The sequence below is a fragment of the Vigna unguiculata genome, chromosome 8 (genome assembly GCF_037176805.1).
Source record: "Vigna unguiculata cultivar grain cowpea cultivar isolate G323 ecotype 2 chromosome 8, ASM3717680v1, whole genome shotgun sequence".
In the NCBI taxonomy this organism is placed as follows: Eukaryota; Viridiplantae; Streptophyta; class Magnoliopsida; order Fabales; family Fabaceae; genus Vigna; species Vigna unguiculata.
The window spans coordinates 41,019,591-41,039,976 of NC_140799.1; the positions used below are offsets into that span (position 1 = coordinate 41,019,591).

The window sequence follows — 20,386 nt, forward strand, 5'->3', positions numbered from 1 at the left end:
TAGTGGTGTTTTTACTTTTATTATGTTTTGGATTTGTATTATAATTAAAAATGTGTTTTTTTTTTTTTTTTTTTTTTTTTACATATATCTTAACATGAATTCGATTTTTTCTATAAAACTGTTAATTAGATTATAGTGTAGCCTTTTGATGGATAATAGATTAATTGGAGTATAATTTAAAATTGAGTTTTATGTAAAAAGATAAGTTTAGGGAAAGAAAAAACTTACTATGAGTTGAAAATAAAATTGTACAATTTCTTCAAGAATCATTTAGAATTGATTACTTTTTATATATCATAGATAAAGTACTTATCACACTTCAAAGTATATTTGAAAATTTAAAATTTATGAAATATTTTAGTTTTTTATTTAGTGTTAAAAAATTAAAGTCACTAGATCGTGTATTTTTGAAAGATCTTTAAAATATGATAATTTGTTGGATATTGATGGATTCGATTTATTTTTAAAAATAAATATTTTAAAGAAAATTATAGGTTTGGAAAATGATAAACTAATTCACATTTTTAATTATTTAAAATAATAGATTCTTTTCCAAATACATATATAACTTATAAAATGATGTTAACAATCTCAGTATCATATTAGTTTCTTTAATCCAAAGGAATAAAAATTTAATGTCTCAAGAAATATTAAATGAATTAGCCCTATTATATGTAAAAAAGAAATGTTAAATAAAATTAATTATTACAATTTAATAAATATTTTTTCATAAAAAAGCTCACAAATTTTAATTAAAAGATCTCATCTTTTAAGTTTATTTTAGGTCTTCCAAACTCCGCAATCGACCCTTGCTCCTCCCTTGTTCTTTCCATTATTATTCCGATATTACAATGATACGATGTTGGCGCTATCTCACACTTCCCAATTACAAAATACCAAAATTAAGGAACAAAGGTGTGGCAGAAGTTTAAGGGTAGATTTTATATATCAAGAAAACAAAAAACAAAAAATAAAAGATGTAAGAAAGGATAATACATCCAATTCAATGTACAGTCATAACACTACACTTACAGGGCTACGTTTGTATTGAAATTACTTGTCTAAAAACTTTCGTATTTTTTGTATTACAATGATTCTTGATCCAATGATCAAAATACCTTATGGTTGTGTATACAGATTTCAGATATGATTATAGTCAAATAGTGTAACATAAAAGCTTACTACACCACCAAATAACATGCTCACATCAAACTATATGATGCATTTAGAATCCGCTTGAAACTTGGTATGCATCATGCTATTTGTTGCGTGGAAGTACCTGTCAGGTACATTTTCCACAAAAAGATTACAGTTCATCTAATCCTCCAGATTTTCATCATTACCTAGAAACTTTTCTATTTCAATTTCGATCAATGATCATCGGATTTCTCAAAACTGGACTTCGTAGATTTATATACTTTGTAATACTACATTCACCACAATTAAGACAAGGAAAAGAAAATTGACCTGAAAGCTAATGCCCTTAAAATTGGACTTCTTCTTTTGATTTTTTTCATCTTAAAACATATGTTTTGTATCTTTACCTTAGTGCGAGTGTCCACTGGAGATGAGTTGTTTTTAATACCATTTAACAGCTAACATTAATTTTACTTAATTCTTTATTATCTATGTAGATACAATTCATGGTCATGACCATTAAAAAACATCTCTTATCTTCAATTGTCCTACTTCATAGTGGAAAATCAATAAATGATCAACAAAAGCATAACATTACATTATTTCTTATCAAGCATTTTAGATTAAATACTTAGAAATGCCCAATTTATCTTAATACTGGTATGAATGTTCATCACAATATTATGGCATGATTCAAAGGTTTACATTGATTAACTTTTCATTTTACACAGTAATTGGATGATCCTTGATAAAAAGTTCTCATAGTCTACATGAGATCATGTACATTCATAAACAAGGAAACAAATGTGAAAAGGAAAGAAAAGAAAAGTTTCTATTAAATGCCAAAACTTATGAGGTTTAGGGGGTTAAGAAGAAAGACTTTTCTTCCATTCTGTTACTTCCTGATCAATCAAAACAACAAAAATTCTGTTCATGGAGTTATTAATCTTACAGAGTCTTTCCTCTGTTTTTCTTTCAACCCATCCCTGTTGTCTACTTTTATTCCTTTTTGGGGTGGAAAATTAAGTCTGGAATTAATTTTCCCATTTTTTCTGTAACTCCTCACTGCTTCTTCCCATCATTAAAAGATATTACTATGGCATGGTGTTGGCACTATATCACACTTCCCTATTACAAAATACCAAAAATAAGGAACAAAATAACATAAAAATGGGTGTGGTGGCACAGGTTTGGGGGAAGATTTTGTAGATATCAAGAAAACCAAAGAAAATGAAAAACGTAATAAAGGATAATACATCCAATTCAATGTACAGTCATTACAGTGTACTTGCAGGGTTGGATTTTCATTGAAATTACTTGTCTAAAAACATTCGTATTTATGTATTAAAATGATTCTTGATCCAATGATCAAAACATCTTATGGTTGTGCATACAGATTCCAGATATGATTTCAGCAATACCAAATATCATGCTTACATCAATTATATGATGCATTTAGAATCCGTTTGTAACTTGATATGCATCATTTACCAGTCAGGTACATTTTCTATTCAAAAATCACAATTCATGTAATCCTCCACATTTTCATCATTATCTAGAAACTTTTTCTGCGTTTCAATGTCTATTAGTGATCATGGATTTCTCAAAACTGCACTTGGAGTTCATGGTATACTCAGCAACAAGCTGAGCAAAAGATGATGACTTGTTCTCTAGCAATACAAATTGCGAAGAGCGCAATATAACAGCTCAACTAACTGCAGATCTTGTTTCTCGTTCAAAGTTAGTCCATACCTAACCGCCAAACCAGCAAGGCCTTCAAAATCGCATAAATAGCATGAAAGGGAAGAAATTATGTTCAGTTCCATATTACATTAGCAGAGTTTTGATTTGTAACGAGTTACCTGATTGGAACAACACACCTGGATCTATGAATCCCACTGGAATAGATACCAAAAATATTAAGGAAAAGACGAAATTGATAAGACATAACATATCATTCACAGAACAACATTACGAAAAATATTTGATGTTTTCAATAATAAGGCAAAAGAAAAGAAAAGAGAATACGTTGTGCCAATAATAAGGGATAACTAATGAGTTCTTCTTTACTAGGCATAGCTTTCATAGAACCAAAAAAAGTATCATTCAGAAAAGGAGGATAAAGTATACAAGATACCTTCCTGGGCCGAAGTGTGGTGATTGAAATCCCTGCAGCTAGAATGATTCCCCTCTTCAGCAATTCATGTATAAACTTCAAATTGGTTTCGGAAACAGCGTTTCTCTCACTCAAACTAACACTGCTGTTAGGAATTCAAGCCCCAAATTGAGTAAAAATAATAAAATAATGACAAAATATACAAATAGAAAGACCCATCAAACTATTATTTTAAGCTTTTGGAGTGAAAGAGATGATCTTACCACTCATCAAATGTCCACTATGTCTTCCAAAAGAAAACCTTATCAGTGATAACAGAGCAACAACGCCCACCAATTCAAAATCAAAACTCCATGCATAGAACTATAAAAAAACCCAATTATGCAATCGGAAGTTAAAACTCTCCTCTAACTGCACTACAAAAAGTATGATTTTTATAAGCTGTGTATTTGTAGCGGTTATACTAAACTGTTAAAAATAAAAAAATCCTCTCAATTATTGAAATCGCTACAATTTTTTACACTCCATTTGTTGTTAAACCATGAACACGCGTTTCGTTTGGCAGCATCTTCCTCCTAACAACGAGGAGCTTCCAGCAACAGTCTCTACCAAACAGCGCGTCTTCTTTTTCTCTTAATCAGCTTCATTGGAGACGAAACTGGGTATCATTCGTGTGATATTTTGGTTCATCTGTTGCAATCATTTACTGTCGAGCGTCCGCTGTTGCTTTAATTGAATGTGTTAGCAGAATGGGATTGTGTTATTGTTTTATTTCGGTGTACAATTAAATGTGTTAGAATGAGATTATGGTCTGCTTCATTTCCTAGAGAGGAACTTCAAAACTTGATTTCTGATCAATGGAAAGAAATGGGATGGCAGGGTAGGGATATCTCTACTGGTTTCAGGTTATATATGGTTAACATGATTTTACTGAAATGACAATTATTATGGACCTAGGCACGTAGCTAGCACTAGATTATGAACCTAGCCATTGCATCAAAATGCAGAAACTGTGTGTTTACTGTTGAAGATGCATGATTATGCAGAAGCAGATACTTTGCAGATCTAAGATGAAGCAATTGGAAGTGTTGTGGCGCATGGAGGATGCTATAGAAAGAGATATGGTTCAAGTTAGTGACCAAAAAGAATTAGATGAATTTGTTACTACTCAAATCCAATTTTTCAAATTTGTTTGACTTATGAAACACATTTGGTATTTGACCACCGAGATAATTATTATTGAGAAGCAGATAATTTAGACGTGGAAGGGTTAAGAGAGAGGGTGGAATTGAACCGTTGATGTTGTTGATTGAGAGGTCCAATGAAGTAAGATGTGTGAGGTTAGAGAAAGAAGGAGGGATTGGCCCAAAGAGTTCACAATTAGATATTTCTAAGACATTGAGAGAATCTGAAGTACAACTCAGATCCGGAAGTTGGCCATGAAGGTCAAAATTACGTGATAGATATAGGTGTTGCAGATTTGGCAAACAAAGAATGCCATCTGTCAACTTTCCCTTTAACCCAGTTCCTCTAACACTTATAGTGATCAAAGAGGAAGACAGATTGAGTGACCTCATTGAAGTTGATGACAAATCTGTCCAATCCAAAACTAGCACCCTTAAACCGGTTGCATTTTGAAGCATCCTCTTCCATGTGCCTTCTTCCCACTTTAACCCAAACTCATCAGAGAGATCAAGTGATTGTAATTTGGAAAGATGTGAGATTTGGGAAGGAATTTCACCTTGAAAGTTTGAAGAAGACAAGTTGAGGTGTGTGAGGCTCACAAGCTCACCTATGGTGGATGGAATCTGAGAGGTGAAGAAGTCGTTGAAAGCAAGGTTGAGTGATTGCATATGAGAAAGACTGAAAAGGGTACTGTTTGCAGTGATTTGACCTTGAAGCCCAGCGCATGGAAGGTCTAAGGCAATGACATGACCAGAAATGGGGTGACAGGTCACTCCAGACCATGAACAGCAATCTGTTCCATTTCCCCATGTTCTAATGCCTGGATAAACCTCATCACAATATCTATACGTAATACTAATGGTTAAGGAGGCCTTGAAGTGAAGCAATGCAAGGTAGTCATGGGGGTGACACAAGGAATGGGAGAATGAAAAATGAAAGAGCAGCAACACAGGAAACAACCACCCCATCCCCATGGATGATTTCATTCTAACTTCTCTGCACTCGACACTGGTCGCACAGACTTAGAATGTAGGGAAATACTTTGAGAGACAAGAAATTAAAAATGAATATTTATAGCAAAATTCAAAAGTTGAGACTGTGGTCCACGTCACCCCGGTTCATTCTATTGTCCGCCACTGGGCACGTGAAAGGTCTGAGAAATTTAGAGTTTGTGTATCTTTAATTATTATGTCTGACCCATACTATGAAATTTCCACCCCATCCATTACGTATACTGTTACTCGTATTGACTTGGAAGTCATTGTCGGTCAAAGACGACACAGATATGATCTGTTATTATTCATTGATGAAATTTAATTTAGGCTTTTTATTTCTGCAATTATTAAGTTAAACGAACATTTTTGTTTCTACTCGTCTAAAACGTCACCTCCTCTTCTGTTTTTATCTTTTCTTAAAAAAAAAAGAAAATTATAGGAACTAACAAATACAATAATTTCTTATCTTAATAATTCAGAGATTTTTTTATTTATCATTTTTACATATCACCAAATCACATAACTTCATATAAATTAATTACAAGTAAATAAAAGTATTGATACAAGTGAGAAAAAATAAGTAAAAATATTCAGTAGAAATTTAGAAATAATAGTTAAACGAAAACAAAAATCTTAAAATTTTAATATTTAGAAAGAAACAGAGGGACTATTGAAGCTCTTCTAAGCACCACCGGTGGAATTGACCTGAAAGCAAATGCCCTTAAAAATTGGTCTTTTTCTTTTGATTTTTCATCTTAAAGCATATGTTTTGTATGTTTATCTTAGTGGGATTGCCACATGTTATTTTACCATCGTGTCACGTGAGAGCTTACAATCATGACAATGGTAATAGTTGTTTTTAATTTAGTCTTCTACTTTAATTTTTTTGTTCAATTTAATTCTCTATTTCTTCTTTTATCTCCATGTAATTAATCTTTCCTTACTTTTTTATTTTCTTTTAAGAGTTTTTTTTAAGGTTTTGATTCTCATTTTGTCCGTCTGAACTAATTTTTTCATTCTCATATGTGATTAGTATATTTTTTCTTTCTACTTGTGGTGTTTTTACTTTTATTTTGTTTTGGATTTGTATTATAATTAAAAATGTGTTTCTTTTGTCCAATTTTGTTTGTTGGTACTTTTTCATTTACGAGTTTTCAGAGTTTTTTTTTTTTGCATATATCTTAACAGGAATTGGATTTTTTTTTCTATAAAACTGTTAATTATATTATGGTGTAGCCTTTTGATGGATTATAAATTAATTAGAGTATAATTCAAAGTTGAGTTTTATGTAGAAAGATAAGTTTATAGAAAGAAAAACTTACTATGAGTTGAAAATGAAATTGTTCAATTTCTTCAAGAATCATTTAGAATTGATTACTTTTTATATATCATAGATAAAGTAGTTACCACACTTCAAAGTATATTTGAAAATTTTAAAATATATGAAATATTTTTAGTTTTTTATTTAGTGTTAAAAAATTAAACTCATTAGATTGTGCATTTTTGAAAAATCTTTAAAACATAATAATTTGTTGGATATTGATGGATTCAATTTATTTTCAGAAATAAATATTTTAAAGAGAATTATAGGTTTGTTAAATGATAAACTAATTCACATTCTTAATTATATAAAAGAATAAATTCTTTTCCAAATGCATATATAACTTATAGAATAATGTCAACAATCTCAGTATCATATTAGTTTCTTTAGCCGAAAGGAATCAAAACTTAATGTCTCAATAAATATTAAACGAATTAGCCCTATTATATGTGAAAAAGAAATGTTAAATAAAATTAATTATGACAATTTAATAAATAATTTTTCATAAAAAAAGTCTTCATTAAAAGATTTCATCTTTTAAGTTTGTTTTAGGTCTTCCAAACTTTGTCGTCGGCCCTTGCACGACCCTTGTTCTTCCCATCATATTCCGATATTACAATGATATGATGTCGGCGCTATGTCATACTTTCCAATTACAAAATACCAAAATCAAGAAATACAATAATTTTTTATCTTTGTGAAATAATTCAGACATTTTTTTATTTACCATTTTTGCATATCACCAAATACACATACGTGCATATATTAATTACAAATAAATAAAAATATTGATACAAGTGAAAAAAGAAGTAAGAATATTCAGTAGAAATTTAGAAATAGTAGTTAAACGAAAACAAAAATCTTTAAATTTTAATAATTAGAAACTAACAGAGGGAGTATTAAAGCTGTTCTTAGCACCACTGGTGGAATTGACCTGAAAGTAAATTCCCTAAAAAATTGGACTTTTTCTTTTGACTTTTCGTCTTAAAACATATATGTTTTGTATATCTTTACCATACTGGGATTGTCTATTGCAGATGAGTTGTTTTTAATACCATTTAACAGATAATATTAATTTTACTTAATTCTTAATTATTTATATGCAGATACAAATCATGATCATGGCCATTAAAAACACCTCTTATCTTCAATTGCCCTATTTCAAAGTGGAAAATCAATAAATTATCAACTAAAGCATCGAATTACTTTATTTCTTATCAAGCGTTGGAGTCTATAACTTTTCTTTAGTCTGGAATTAATTTTCCCATTTTTTCTATAACTCCTCCCTGCTTCTTCCCGTCATTATTCGGATATTACAGTGGCACGATGTTGGCGCTATATCGCACTTCCCAATTACAAAATACCAAAAATAAGAAACCAAATAACGTAAAAATGGATGTGGCACAAGTTTAAGAGTAGATTTAGTAGATATCAAGAAAACTAAAGAAAATGAAAAACGTAATAAAGGATAATACATCCAATTCAATGTACAGTCATTACACTGCACTTACAGTGTTAGATTTGCATTGAAATTACTTATCCAAAAACTTTTGTACTTATGTATTAAAATGATTCTTGATCCAAAGATCAAAACATCTTATGGCTGTGTATACAGATTCAAAACGTGACTTCAGCAAAATAATGTAACATAAGAGCTTACTTCACCATTTCCAAATACCATGCTAAGATCGATTTATACGACGCATTTAGAATCCGATTGTAACTTGATATGCATCATTCTATTTGTTGCGTGGAAGTACCAGTCAGGTACATTTTCCATACAAAAATCAGAATTCATGTAACCCTCCACATTTTCATCATTATCTAGAATCTTTTTCTGTTTCAATTTCTATCAGTTATCATCGGATTTCTCAAAACTGGACTTGGACCTCATGGTATACTCAGCAACAAGTTGAGCAAAAGATGATGACTTGTTCTCCAGCAACCTTGTTGGGGAGTCATACTCCTCAATGAGTCCTGCACCAATGTCTAGCCAAATCAGAAAATGAAACATCAAGGTGCAGAGAATATCAATGCTATATGAAGAATGTGAGCATCTTTTAACCTTGACTAAGAAGCAGAACCATATCACTGTCAAGAACTGAAGTTATTCTGTGTGCAATGGTAATAACTGTGGAATCAGCAAAATGTTGCCTAAGAGTTTGCTGAATCAAATTATCCGTAACTGTATCGACTGATGCAGTGGCTTCATCAAGAACCAAAACCTTGCTTTTCTTAAGCAGTACCCTACCAAGGCAGACCAACTGTCTCTGACCCATACTCCAATTCTCACCATTCTCACTAACTACACCATCAACTTCAATGTTAGCAATAAGTTTCATATTAGATTTATTATTACATTTATTTTCAAGAAGGTTTCAAGACAAACCTTTGGAGTCAAGCTTTCCTTCTTTCTTTCTAACTTCGTCTCCAAGTTGACATTTATCCAAGGCCTGTTTCAACAGAATGTCAACGAGTGAGCACAATACAAATTGTGAAGAACGCTTACAAGTATAATCTTTTATACCAACCCACCTCCCAAATTTGATCATCAGTGTATTCTTCAAGAGGGTCCAGATTATTTCTTATTGTCCCTTCAAACATGGTAGGATCCTGAGGAATAATGCTTAGTCTAGACCTCAAATCATGAAGTCCAATCGAAGAGATGTTGATGTTGTCGATCATAATTTGCCCTGCAGCAGGCTCAACAACTCGGAAAAGCGTTTGTATGAGAGTGGATTTACCACTTCCTGTTCTCCCAACAATGCCAGTTTTCATTCCTCCATGAAATTTGCACGTAAGGCCACACAACACAAGTGGAAGATGTGGAGCATAGCGAACCTTCACAATGGGCAAAACGTCACTTTAAACATAGCACAGAACACCAAGTACAGTTTATGTTATGAAATATGTTGGCATGATTCTTTTTGTTTCAGAAGCTAACTTCTAACCATTTAATAAAAGAAAACTGTGGAATGACTTTCATGAATCAAAGGACCACAAAATGAAATAGAAAAGAAGTACAGAAGCAGAAATATATAATAGCTCAAACTACCTGCAAATCTTGTATATCAACCTCGCCATTTGAGGGCCAAGAAGGATCTGGCCGATTTTCATCTATAACAAGGGGAGGCTCACTAGGAATACAAGTATACTGAAGTATTCTTTCCACTGATATAATTTTATTCTCCATATTGCAGAGATTCCATATCATCCAAGCTTGTATCTCGTTCAAATTTAGTCCATACGTAACCGCTAAACCAGCAAGGCCTTCAAAATCACATAAATAGCATAAAACGGAAAAAATTATGTTCAGTTCCATATTACAGTAGCAGAGTAAGTTTTGATTTGTAACGAGTTACCAGATTGGAATAACACACCTGGATCTATCAATCCCACTGGAATAGATATTAAAAATATTAAGGAAAAGACAAAAGTGATAAGAGACAACATGTCTAAGCGGAAGCACAACCATTCCATGGCACCAGCAATGTTGAACTTTGGCCGAGAATACCCATCACTCAGTTTCATATTTGTTTCCTGAAATCTCGATTGCTGATCAAAGCTTCTAATTGTTGAAGTACCAGAAATTGTTTCAGAAAAGTGTTGAATGATTGGTGCTTTGCAGACTCCAACTAAACGTGACAGTTCTCGAGCTGATGGAATATAATATTGCTGCAGAATTTCAAATTTGTAAGATCTTAGCAATCATCATAAAATATTGTATAATGGAGCAAATTCTGAAAAATAAACTTGGTACGTAATCTTTGCAGGCAAACTATCATCGAAAAAAACGAAACAGTGCAAGAAATATATGCCACCTTTTATTATCAAAGTCTACAGGCTCAGATTAATACCTGATACCAGATGCTCACTGTGACTACAGGAATAAAGACAAGGAAAACTTGCCATGCAGCCTGAGACATCACTGCTATAATTCCAAAAAGTTGGATCATAATGAAGGCAAATGATGCAATTTGATAAGGAATGTCTGTATCCAATGCACTCTGATCTGTAGAAGCCTGCAAGAGAACATTACATAGGACAAGTGACACAGTATTATACACACAATTCTTATCTTTAAAAATCATGAGAAAAATGGAAAAAAAAAAATGAGGTATACATACTCTATTAAGGATTCGTCCACTTGGAGTGGAATCGAAAAATGACATTGGAGCACGGAAAATACAATAGTGCATTTTATTGAAGAGAATAGTAGCTGTCTTATAACCAGCTGTAACAAGAAGCATTGCCCTGGCAAGGATGCAGAAAGAACTTCCAATGGCCAAACTAACATAAACCCCAATAAGAGTTGTTCCATCAACAGGTGGTTCAACATCTGTTGAGATGGGAGTCGCCCAAGCCATCCAATAATTGCTTCCGATTTGAAGACCTTGAAAAAGAATCTGAGCCAACAATATGAATGGCACAAGAGCTCCTCCATATGCTGTCGTGATACATTTCCAATATACTGAAAACTCAACTTTACCTTTCTCCCTTTCTTCTTCCTGAACAAGTTGGCCTTTAGGTTCATCACTTTTGTTCTCTGTTTCACCATTTTGTTCATCTTTGTTTGCCTCCTCTTTATAACCATGCGTGCCAGAGACATCTAAATCTTGTTCCAAGGTGCTTATTTCATTAGATACTGCTGCTCCATCTAATGAATCTAGAGTAGACAAAGCTTTTTTGTGTGCACCAACAAGTTCCATAAAATCAGCTCCACTATTAAGCAGATCAGCATACTTTCCACATTGAGTAATTTTCCCGTTTTTCATGACCTAGCATGGATAACACGACAGATTAAAGAAACAAAAAAGCTATCTCTACACTATTAACAGTTAAATCATGAGAACTACTCACCAATATAAGATCAGCAGCAGGTAAGAACTCTACTTGATGCGTGACATAAATCACTGTCTTTGAACTTAAAAGGCCCAACAAGCACTCCTACCATAGAGAAAATAGAAAGGTTCACTAACTTGCATAATAATACAATAGTCATTTTGTTGGCGGAACAAAATTTCAAAAAGTTAAATATCAAGGATTATTTATACTTTGCAGTGTGAAAATATAGTAGCTCGGGCTATATTACACATAATAAACAAAATGATGAAACTAAGTTACCTTAAACAGGTGAGAGCCCGTGTGAGCATCCACTGCACTAAAAGGATCATCAAGTAGATATATATCAGCATCTTGGTAAAGTGCACGTGCAATTTGTATTCTTTGTTTTTGTCCTCCACTCAAATTTATTCCACGCTCTCCAATGACTGTCTGATCACCAAATGACAAAATCTCCAGATCCTTTTTCAGGGAACACGCTTCAAGTACATTCTCGTACTTTTCCCTATCCATTTGTTTACCAAACAATATATTATCCTCAATCTTGCCACTTTGTATCCATGGAGATTGAGCAACATAGGCCTTTGTTCCACAAACCTTAAGGATGCCTGATATCTTAGGTACTTCTCCCAATACACAAGAAAGTAAAGTAGATTTGCCTGCTCCAACAGTACCACAAACTGCAACCCTCATCCCTTTAGAAACTTTAAGGTTTATATCTTGCAATGTTGGGTTGGGGGAAGATAATTCCCAAGAAAAGTTTCCATCAACTACCTCAATTGCTGTATCAGAACTACCAGGGGGAAGCTTCTCTACAACATCAGAGGGTAAGTCATCCAGACGAAGGAATGATGCAATCCTATCAAGAGACACTTTAGTTTGTGCTATCATCGAAATTGTATCCGGAAGGTTATAAATGGGCTCTTGAAGAATCCGGAATGTTGCAAGTGCAGACAATATCTTCCCTGACTCGAGGGGAATCCCTACAATCATACAAGTACCAAAAGTAACCACAGCTACAAATGTGGGGGCACCCCAAAACACAAACGTGGTCATGGCTGCAGTATAGACAAACTTTTTTAACCAGCCCTGCTCAGTTTTCCTGAGCTCAGTTATTTTTGATAGAAACTTCATTTCCCATCCTTGTAGTTTTAGAATCTTCATATTCCTTAAAATCTCGGACGTGGCCTTCATTCTTGTATCTTTCAACTCCATCAATTTCTTTTGAAATTTCTCTTGCAATGATCCCAAGGGAACATTTGCCAGCATAACAACGATAGTTGCAGCAAAAGCAGCAAGTGAAGCCAGCCCAAGATTTTTATACAAAATCAACAAGGCCAATGTAACTTGCAAAGCCACCATCCACAAATCATGCATGTACCAACTGAAGACACCAACTCTTTCAGCATCAACAGTCATGATATTGATTATTTCTCCAGAAGTCTGACCCTGCTTTGACTGACAAGAAAGGGTCAGAGCCTTGTTATAGATCATTGTGACAAGCAGAGCACGAATTCGAAGTCCAATTTGCTGCAACCTAAAGAACCAATGCCTTTGGGACAGAGACTCTACAATCTTTGCAAGGAAAAACGCACAAACCAAAACATAGCCCTGGTTTTCATATAGCCGTCGTCCATCAAGATACTGAACAAAACTGTCAATAAGATAAGGACCAACATAAGAAGCCAAAGTGTTTGTCGTTACAAGAAAACCTGTGAAAAGAATCTCCTTCCACGCTGACACCACTAACGCCTTCACCAACTTAAGTGTGGTGAGATTATTTATCGTGCCACAATCAGCCTCTAGATTATCTCTGAAACTTGGAAAAGCACCAACAATACTGTCTCTGCTGTCTAGTTGAGGAACATCCTCAAGGTCCAGGGCCTTCTTAGAACCAACAGCTATAAGAGGACCCACCCAAGTGAAGGTAAGAAGGCTCAAAATGCCAGCATAAGAGAAAGGGGTAACAGTGTCTCCACCCTTGGTCTCATTCGATCTCAAGACATCACCGTCATTGGTTCCACCATTCAAAAGAGGTTCCTGAATACCGTTGTTTTCTTTTTCAGGAACCTGGCCTTTGTTGTTCACAAAATACCCCACGTAACAGAATAACAAACCAACACAAGTGGAAACCACATCAGAAACCAAGTACTGAGCTGGCAAAGCAACGCGTCTCTCTGATATAACAACAATGTCCACCACAGAGCAATAGCAAGAAACAAAGAGGTACAAGACGCACCAAGCTTTGAAGAGGAATGAGAACCTTCTTTCGCCAGAACTGAAGAACCCATTGTTCAAGCAGACACAAATAACTCCCCACGCAACTGTTCTGAGCACCAAATCCAAAAGGGTCACGAGCTCTTCTTCAGACCAGCCACTGGAGTACCAATAGAAGTAATTAAACAAACAGAGGAGAAAACTGAAAACAGAAACACCGAGAGCACAAAACACAGTCGTTTTGAAGAGGGTGTTGTCGTGCTTCTCCTTAGACTCATCCCTGACACGTGTCGTGAATTTCTTCCAAACAAATGACAGTGGAACCGCGACGAGCAACAGAAGGTGGAGGAAGCCGGATAAGCCGTGAAGGAAAACGGGTTGAAGGAGAACATCGTTGGAAAGGTGTATATGGGAAAGGGACGAGAAAAGCGACAACATGGCTGTTAGAATGAACAATGAAAAACAAAATTTGCTGTATTTTGCTGAACTCGAAAATTGGGTGTTTGCTTGGAAGAAATGGGACAGTGTCAGATGGTGCAGAAGATGAAGTATTTGAGGTCTATATAGAGTAGAAAACTGTTTGCAGAAAAGCGATGTCAAAAAGGAGAGAGAATGAGTCAAAAGAAAACTGAGTTCCTTGGAAAGGTGGTAACTTGGTGGCCAAGACTCACGTTTGGTAGACTGAGGAATTGAAGAAATGGTATAAGAGACAAAAGGGTGGAGTTTTCCAGGAAAAAAGACGGAGCTTTGAAAAAAAAATCGGAGTTGAATGAGGCACACACTATATGCGAATGGAGAGAGTGTGTTAGGGTTGTTTAAGTTCAAAATTGTGGATGACAGAGAACGGTCTTAATATGTGTGAGTGATACAGTAATTATATGAATCAAAAAGTACTGGATTCAAGTGCAGATCTGCAGTTAGAGTTAGAAAAGATCTTGCGGAATCCATGGAATTGAATTGCTGTGTCATACACTTGTTTTTTATCTTTTAAGTATTTGAATTTAATTGTCAGGTCTAAGTATTTTATTGTAACATTTCATGATAAACTATTTGATAATTTATTTATAAGTTAGCTTGAGTAATATAAAAGTGTATATAGGAAATATTTTTAAGTAGTTATTTTATTTGTTTAATTTTCTTTCGTGACCATTTCTTATATTTTAATATATTCTATTAGTATTTTTTATTTTTTATTTATTGTTACTTATTTCAATTTTATAAAAGTAATTAATCATGATACTATTTTTAAATCTGTTGATTATCTTTTATTTTTTTATGCTCTATATTAAGAAAGATTTAACATTTCAATTAAAATAATAAATGTTTTATTCGATGATGATGTGTGAAAATTATAAATAATTAAAGTCTTAATAAAGTTTAATGTTAACAATAATTTAGATTGAAAAATTAAAGAATTCAAATTTTTAAAAACTAAAAAACTTAAATTTCATTAACCTTTGTCAAATTTAATTGATTTAAATAAAATAGTTTGTCTAAATAATATATATTTAAAAAGTCAAGTAGTTTGTCTAAATAAAAAGTATATATAAATTTAAAATGTAAATACAAATAATAAAAAAATTTAATAAAATTTTATTTATTTAAAAGAATCTAAAATTATAATTACGTAATCAAAAAATTTGTTTAAAAACACAAATTTGATCTGTATCATAAAATTGATGTGATCTCCTTTTCTGTCATTTTTTATCTGTCCCTGGTTTATTACCTTGTCTACTAAACACTCTTAATCAATACCTACAACCTATTTTTGTCATCAATCAATTATTTTATTAGTTAATTTTGTCCTACAAACTTCTTTTTTTTAAATACATTATTATTCTTATTCTACAACTTGTTCTTCGGTATTTATTTGGAATATATTTTTAGAAAGGAGAGATATAACTTGAGAAATAATTATAATTAATGTATTTTTATTTTGCTTGTATCACCTAATATATTTAAGAGTACGTTTAATTATTATAAAAAATAATGTTTTTAATTCTTACAGAAATAGTATATGTTTATTATTAAGAGTAAAATAAGCAAGTTATTATTTTTTAACTAATCTATCAAAATTAACCAATTCACCTATTATTTAATTTCTTTATTGAGTTAATAATGTGTTATAAAAGAGAAGTACTATGTACCACGAAAAATAAACATTCATTTTGTAATACTCTTATTTTTCAGTTTCTTCCCTTAAACAGAAACCCAACACCCCTTCTCTCTCTCTCACACAGTTTCTCTGCAATCCAACTCTCTCCCCATCCTTCCTTCTCTCAATTTTGCTATCATCTCACAGCCTTTTTGTTCATGATCAGGTTTTGGGAAAATAACCATAACTGAGCCCCCTGCTGCCTCCACTCTTAGTCTCCCTTCCTCTAGGTAAGTCTTTCCTTACGTTTTGAGGTTCAATTTCGAAATTCAACTCGAAATTTCTGCTTCCATTCAGAGTTTAATCAAGTGTTCATCCTTTCCATGTGGTTGGATGATGAATTCTCTAGGTTAAGCTAAGGAATTCTGCTTCTCCTCTCTAAAGTTGCCTTCATTCAAAGTATTCACCAAAAATACGTAAGGGAAGCTAACCTCTCACTCTAATTTCGTAAAGGAATCTTTGGTTATGGGTAGAATTGCATGAATTATATGTTATTTGATGTGTATGATCGATTGAGTGTGGTAAATTTTGATTGTGGCATGAACTGTGTGGTCTGCATGTGAAACAAATTGAAAATCCTGATGGTTTTGCCCAGGCGAGCAGCTCTCGCCTGAGCGAAAATATTAGAAGCTCACCCCTGATACTGCGCGAGGTCTCGCCTAGGCGAGCTGGTTTCGCCTGAGCGAGAGTTGATCTCGTCTAGGCGAGACAGTTTAGCCTGAGCAAGAATTCGCTCAGATTTTGGGGTACTCTCTGTTTGGAATCTCGCCCAAACGAGAGTGACTCGCCTAAGCGAGACAACTCTATAGCTTAGGCGAGACCCTTTAGCTTGAGCGAGATTCACTGCAGAATTTGAGTTTCTTCCTTGTTTTTGATTAAATGAAGTTATACCATTTGGATGGATGTGATAATGGCTAGTTTGGTATGTGATTCTTATGCATGATAGTCAGTGTGATGAAATTGTGTGGAATTGGTCTGTATGAGAATGTGTCAGAGTTAGGATTTCAAGGGAAATTCTAAGGAAGATGGTTTTAGTAAATGTAAGGACATGAGGACTCGTATTGGTGGCATCCTGACGCTCCTAATAACCATTAAGATTCATATAGAGTATAATGGATTATGTCGGGAGGAGTAGCAGGAGGTCTTAGTCTATGGACCCGATCCGTCATAGACGTGAAGGGGACTTACCTTGGTAGTGGTTGGGTGAATACCCCTTGTGCCTAAAACTCTGCAGAGTTTGGGAACCATCACAAGTGCAAGCCACCGAGAGCTCCAATGTCACTTACATAATCCGGATATTGAGTCTAGAATGGTGATATTGTGTTATGGTTGTGGTGATTTGGATGATTTTGATAATTGTGTGATCAAATTGGATTAATGCTTAACTATCAAATTGCATGATTTATTCTTGATTAAGTTAGCTTACCCTTCTTGTATGTTGTGTGTTTTGTGTGTCTTCTATTTTTGCAATGATCGTCCTTATTGAATGGCGTGAGCAAATATATGTGCAGGTGAGGATACACCCCTCCTGGACAGGAGTTGAGTGGTGTTCGGATGTTTCCAGCAAAGTTGTCATCTTTTGTTCTACTTTAATGCTTTGGGTGTTTTGTAACCCCTTTTGCTTAGTATAGGGTGTATGTATAGACAGTATATGTATAATTATTTTAAGGATGACTGTATTGTACTTTATACTGGCCTATTACTATCATCTGCTTCTGAATTATCAAAATTTAATGTTTTGTTTGATAATATAAAAACTATGAAAACGAGATGTTACACATTTGGTTCAATAAAACTATGAACTAACAAATAGTTTTAGATAGGTTATAGTTAAAATCTCTAATAAATAAATGTTTTTATATAAATGATACGGTAGATTTATGATAAACAATTTATATCACATGTTATTTATTTTAAATTGATGATTATTACTATCATATATTAATACGCATACTTAAATTTTTCATTTCTTGCAACTTGTTTTACGAAGAAGTTTTCTCAGGGATCTTAATTAAATAATAGAGTTGTCTCGTACATATGAAAACTGGAACTGTTTATATTTTTATAGAAATATATTTTTTAAACAATTATATGCATTTATTTTAAATTCTAGTTTACTTTATATATATATATATAAAATTATTTATTATATTAATATAATTTTTTATCTATTTAAAAAAAGTCTATAAGTAAAATAACAAAATTATAGCATACTATACTAAAAATGCTCAATCAAGTTTAAATCTCTAGTACATTTTTGTATTTTCAATTAATTTTATTAATTTTTTGGTTTATGAAGTATTTAAATTTGGTATATTTTTAATTAACTTTATATTATTTATTTTTTCATTAATTGAGTGACATAAGTGTTATTTTGTGGAGTCATGTTATTTATACATCTTCATTATTAAGAAATATTATGGTGTGTTAACATAAAATGGTACTATAATTAATATAAAATGACGAGAGAATTTTATTATCTTCACTAAAAACATGTTAAACAACAATAACAATTTCATCAATGGGACAAAGATAATATTAACGTAGTGGTAGGCAATGACATTAAGATAAAAAAAATATGATAGTTTTAATATTGTTGGGTTTATATATATATATATATATATATATATATATATATATATATATATATATATATATATATATTCATATAGGAGTTATATTCATAGTCACTAAAAACTTGTGGTTTTATGTATATGAAATTAATTTGACATATATAAGATATTTAACACTACTTTTATCCAAAATTTTAAAATAATGATGTTATAAATATTTATTCTCATATAACATTTAACTTTGTTTATTTTATCTAAAGTGGAACTTTAACCCAACCTTAAATTTTTTTTCAACAAATACATCTAACAAGTTTTTAATTAGAACAACAAAAAATAATTTCATTTTACATTAATCACAATATCATCTTCGTACTAATCCTAACATCTAATATTTCTTAACAACTGAAAATAAAAAAATAACATCACAGGACAATGTAACAATCATAATAGTAAAAAATATCAGATGGTAAAAATTTAACAAAAAAATATATAAAAATTTTGAATATTCAAAAATTAATAAAATTTAATATAGATATTTAAATTTGCTAAAGACTTAAAATGTAGTTAAATTTACTAATATATATATATATATATATATATATATATTCTGATATTTAATTTATTATATTTGAAGAGATAAACCCATGAAAATCCACTTACTCATAAAAGTTAAAATAACCTAATAAAATTTCACATTGAAAACTTTATGTTATTATTTAATAAATATTGACAGCGCCTTACCCGCGTAGAAATAGTTGCAAAATTGATTACGATTTTATTTTTTTATTCGTGACCTCGTAGAAACTGACGTACAATATAAAATATCCAACTTTCCAATAAAACATCTTATATGTTAAACATCAGTAATGTTTAATGTTTAATATTATACTATCTATACTATTATAGATTCATATAATACAGTTTTTTTTTTCAATTTTACTTTTTAATAACTTTTTTAAAAATTCAATTATTTATAATAAATTAATTAATTTGTAATTATATCCTTTAAATAATTATTTTTTAATTCATTTAAATACATTTTTTCTAAAATAACAAAAAAAGTAAACACACTTACGGACGTAGTGTATTCATTTTCACTAATATCCACTGAAGACAATCATGTCCCAAGAAAAAAAAAATCCTTGTCATTTTATTTTTCTCCATAAAATTGTTAGTCAACCACTAAACATTAGATATTTAACTATTTTAAATTACTAAAGTAAAATCATAAATATGTAACAAAATTCTTTCTCCCTAATTTTTTCCCGCGACCACTCATCGCTATTTAACACAATATTTTAAAGGTTCTAAATTCTTAAATATTTTAATTATTTTAAAAATATCATCTTAATTTATTTTTCATAAATCTCAATTTAAAGTCGTTTCACAATTTCCAACTTTTTTTTTCTAGTTAAATTTATATTATTTATTTGAGACCTTCACTTCCTTATAGTGGTTGTGGTTGACTTTTGCTCCCATAAATATTGACGAGAGAACACAGAAAAAAGTACACTGTGATCTGTCTCTATATATCACTTTCAAAGGGCTTGTGTCCACCACTTCTTTTATTACAATGAAAAGCCACTTTCAAGAAAGTATAATTATTTTCATTTACTATTTTTAAAAAATATACTTTTTGTTATTTGTACTCTTTAATCAAGTGATGTAATGGTTAAACTTTCTCCGTTCATTTTACTTCATATCATTTCTAAGACTATGAAGGTAATACTAAATAATGTAATTAACATTTTAAATTTCATAAAAAAATTGTATTAAATTTTCTAATATATCTTCTATATATCTAATCCGTCTCAAGCTAACAACATTTATAACTTATACAAAAAT

The 20,386-nt window shown here is 31.9% G+C and overlaps 2 protein-coding genes across 5 annotated transcripts; both read right to left on the bottom strand.

Moving 5' to 3' along the window:
* Positions 1-1,832: 1,832 nt before the first annotated feature.
* LOC114193637 (receptor-like protein 9DC1) lies at positions 1,833-5,466 on the bottom strand. 4 transcript variants are annotated; one of them, XM_085665521.1, is made up of 3 exons: positions 3,517-5,466; positions 3,275-3,395; positions 1,833-3,035 (listed from the first exon to the last, which is right to left on the bottom strand). In XM_085665521.1, the coding sequence occupies exon 1, from the start codon at positions 5,422-5,424 to the stop codon at positions 4,402-4,404; it is 1,023 nt and encodes a 340-aa protein (XP_085521647.1). In that variant the 5' UTR covers positions 5,425-5,466; the 3' UTR covers positions 1,833-3,035; positions 3,275-3,395; positions 3,517-4,401. The 4 variants fall into 4 exon arrangements, with proteins under 4 accessions (XP_085521647.1, XP_085521645.1, XP_085521646.1 ...); XM_085665520.1 differs by having other exon boundaries at positions 1,834-3,035; positions 3,275-3,398; XM_085665519.1 differs by having other exon boundaries at positions 1,833-3,395.
* A 2,687-nt stretch (positions 5,467-8,153) lies between these two features.
* LOC114194073 (ABC transporter C family member 3-like) lies at positions 8,154-14,551 on the bottom strand. Its single transcript, XM_028084116.2, has 10 exons — positions 11,879-14,551; positions 11,615-11,701; positions 10,882-11,532; positions 10,612-10,776; positions 10,135-10,429; positions 9,810-10,024; positions 9,290-9,595; positions 9,144-9,207; positions 8,820-9,059; positions 8,154-8,731 (listed from the first exon to the last, which is right to left on the bottom strand). Exons 1-10 carry the CDS (start codon positions 14,249-14,251, stop codon positions 8,607-8,609), a joined length of 4,521 nt encoding a protein of 1,506 aa, XP_027939917.2. The 5' UTR covers positions 14,252-14,551; the 3' UTR covers positions 8,154-8,606.
* Between the last annotated feature and the right edge of the window lie 5,835 nt (positions 14,552-20,386).

Excerpts from the sequence above, each read along its gene's own strand:
- LOC114194073 (XM_028084116.2), bottom strand. The coding sequence starts at position 14,251 with ATGTTGTCGCTTTTCTCGTCCCTTTCCCATATACACCTTTCCAACGAT. Across the intron at positions 9,596-9,809 it reads TTGATATACAAGATTTGCAG|GTTCGCTATGCTCCACATCT; the intron begins GTAGTTTGAGCT and ends CCCATTGTGAAG. Across the intron at positions 9,060-9,143 it reads AGGAAAGCTTGACTCCAAAG|TTAGTGAGAATGGTGAGAAT; the intron begins GTTTGTCTTGAA and ends TTGATGGTGTAG.
- LOC114193637 (XM_085665521.1), bottom strand. The coding sequence starts at position 5,424 with ATGAAATCATCCATGGGGATGGGGTGGTTGTTTCCTGTGTTGCTGCTC.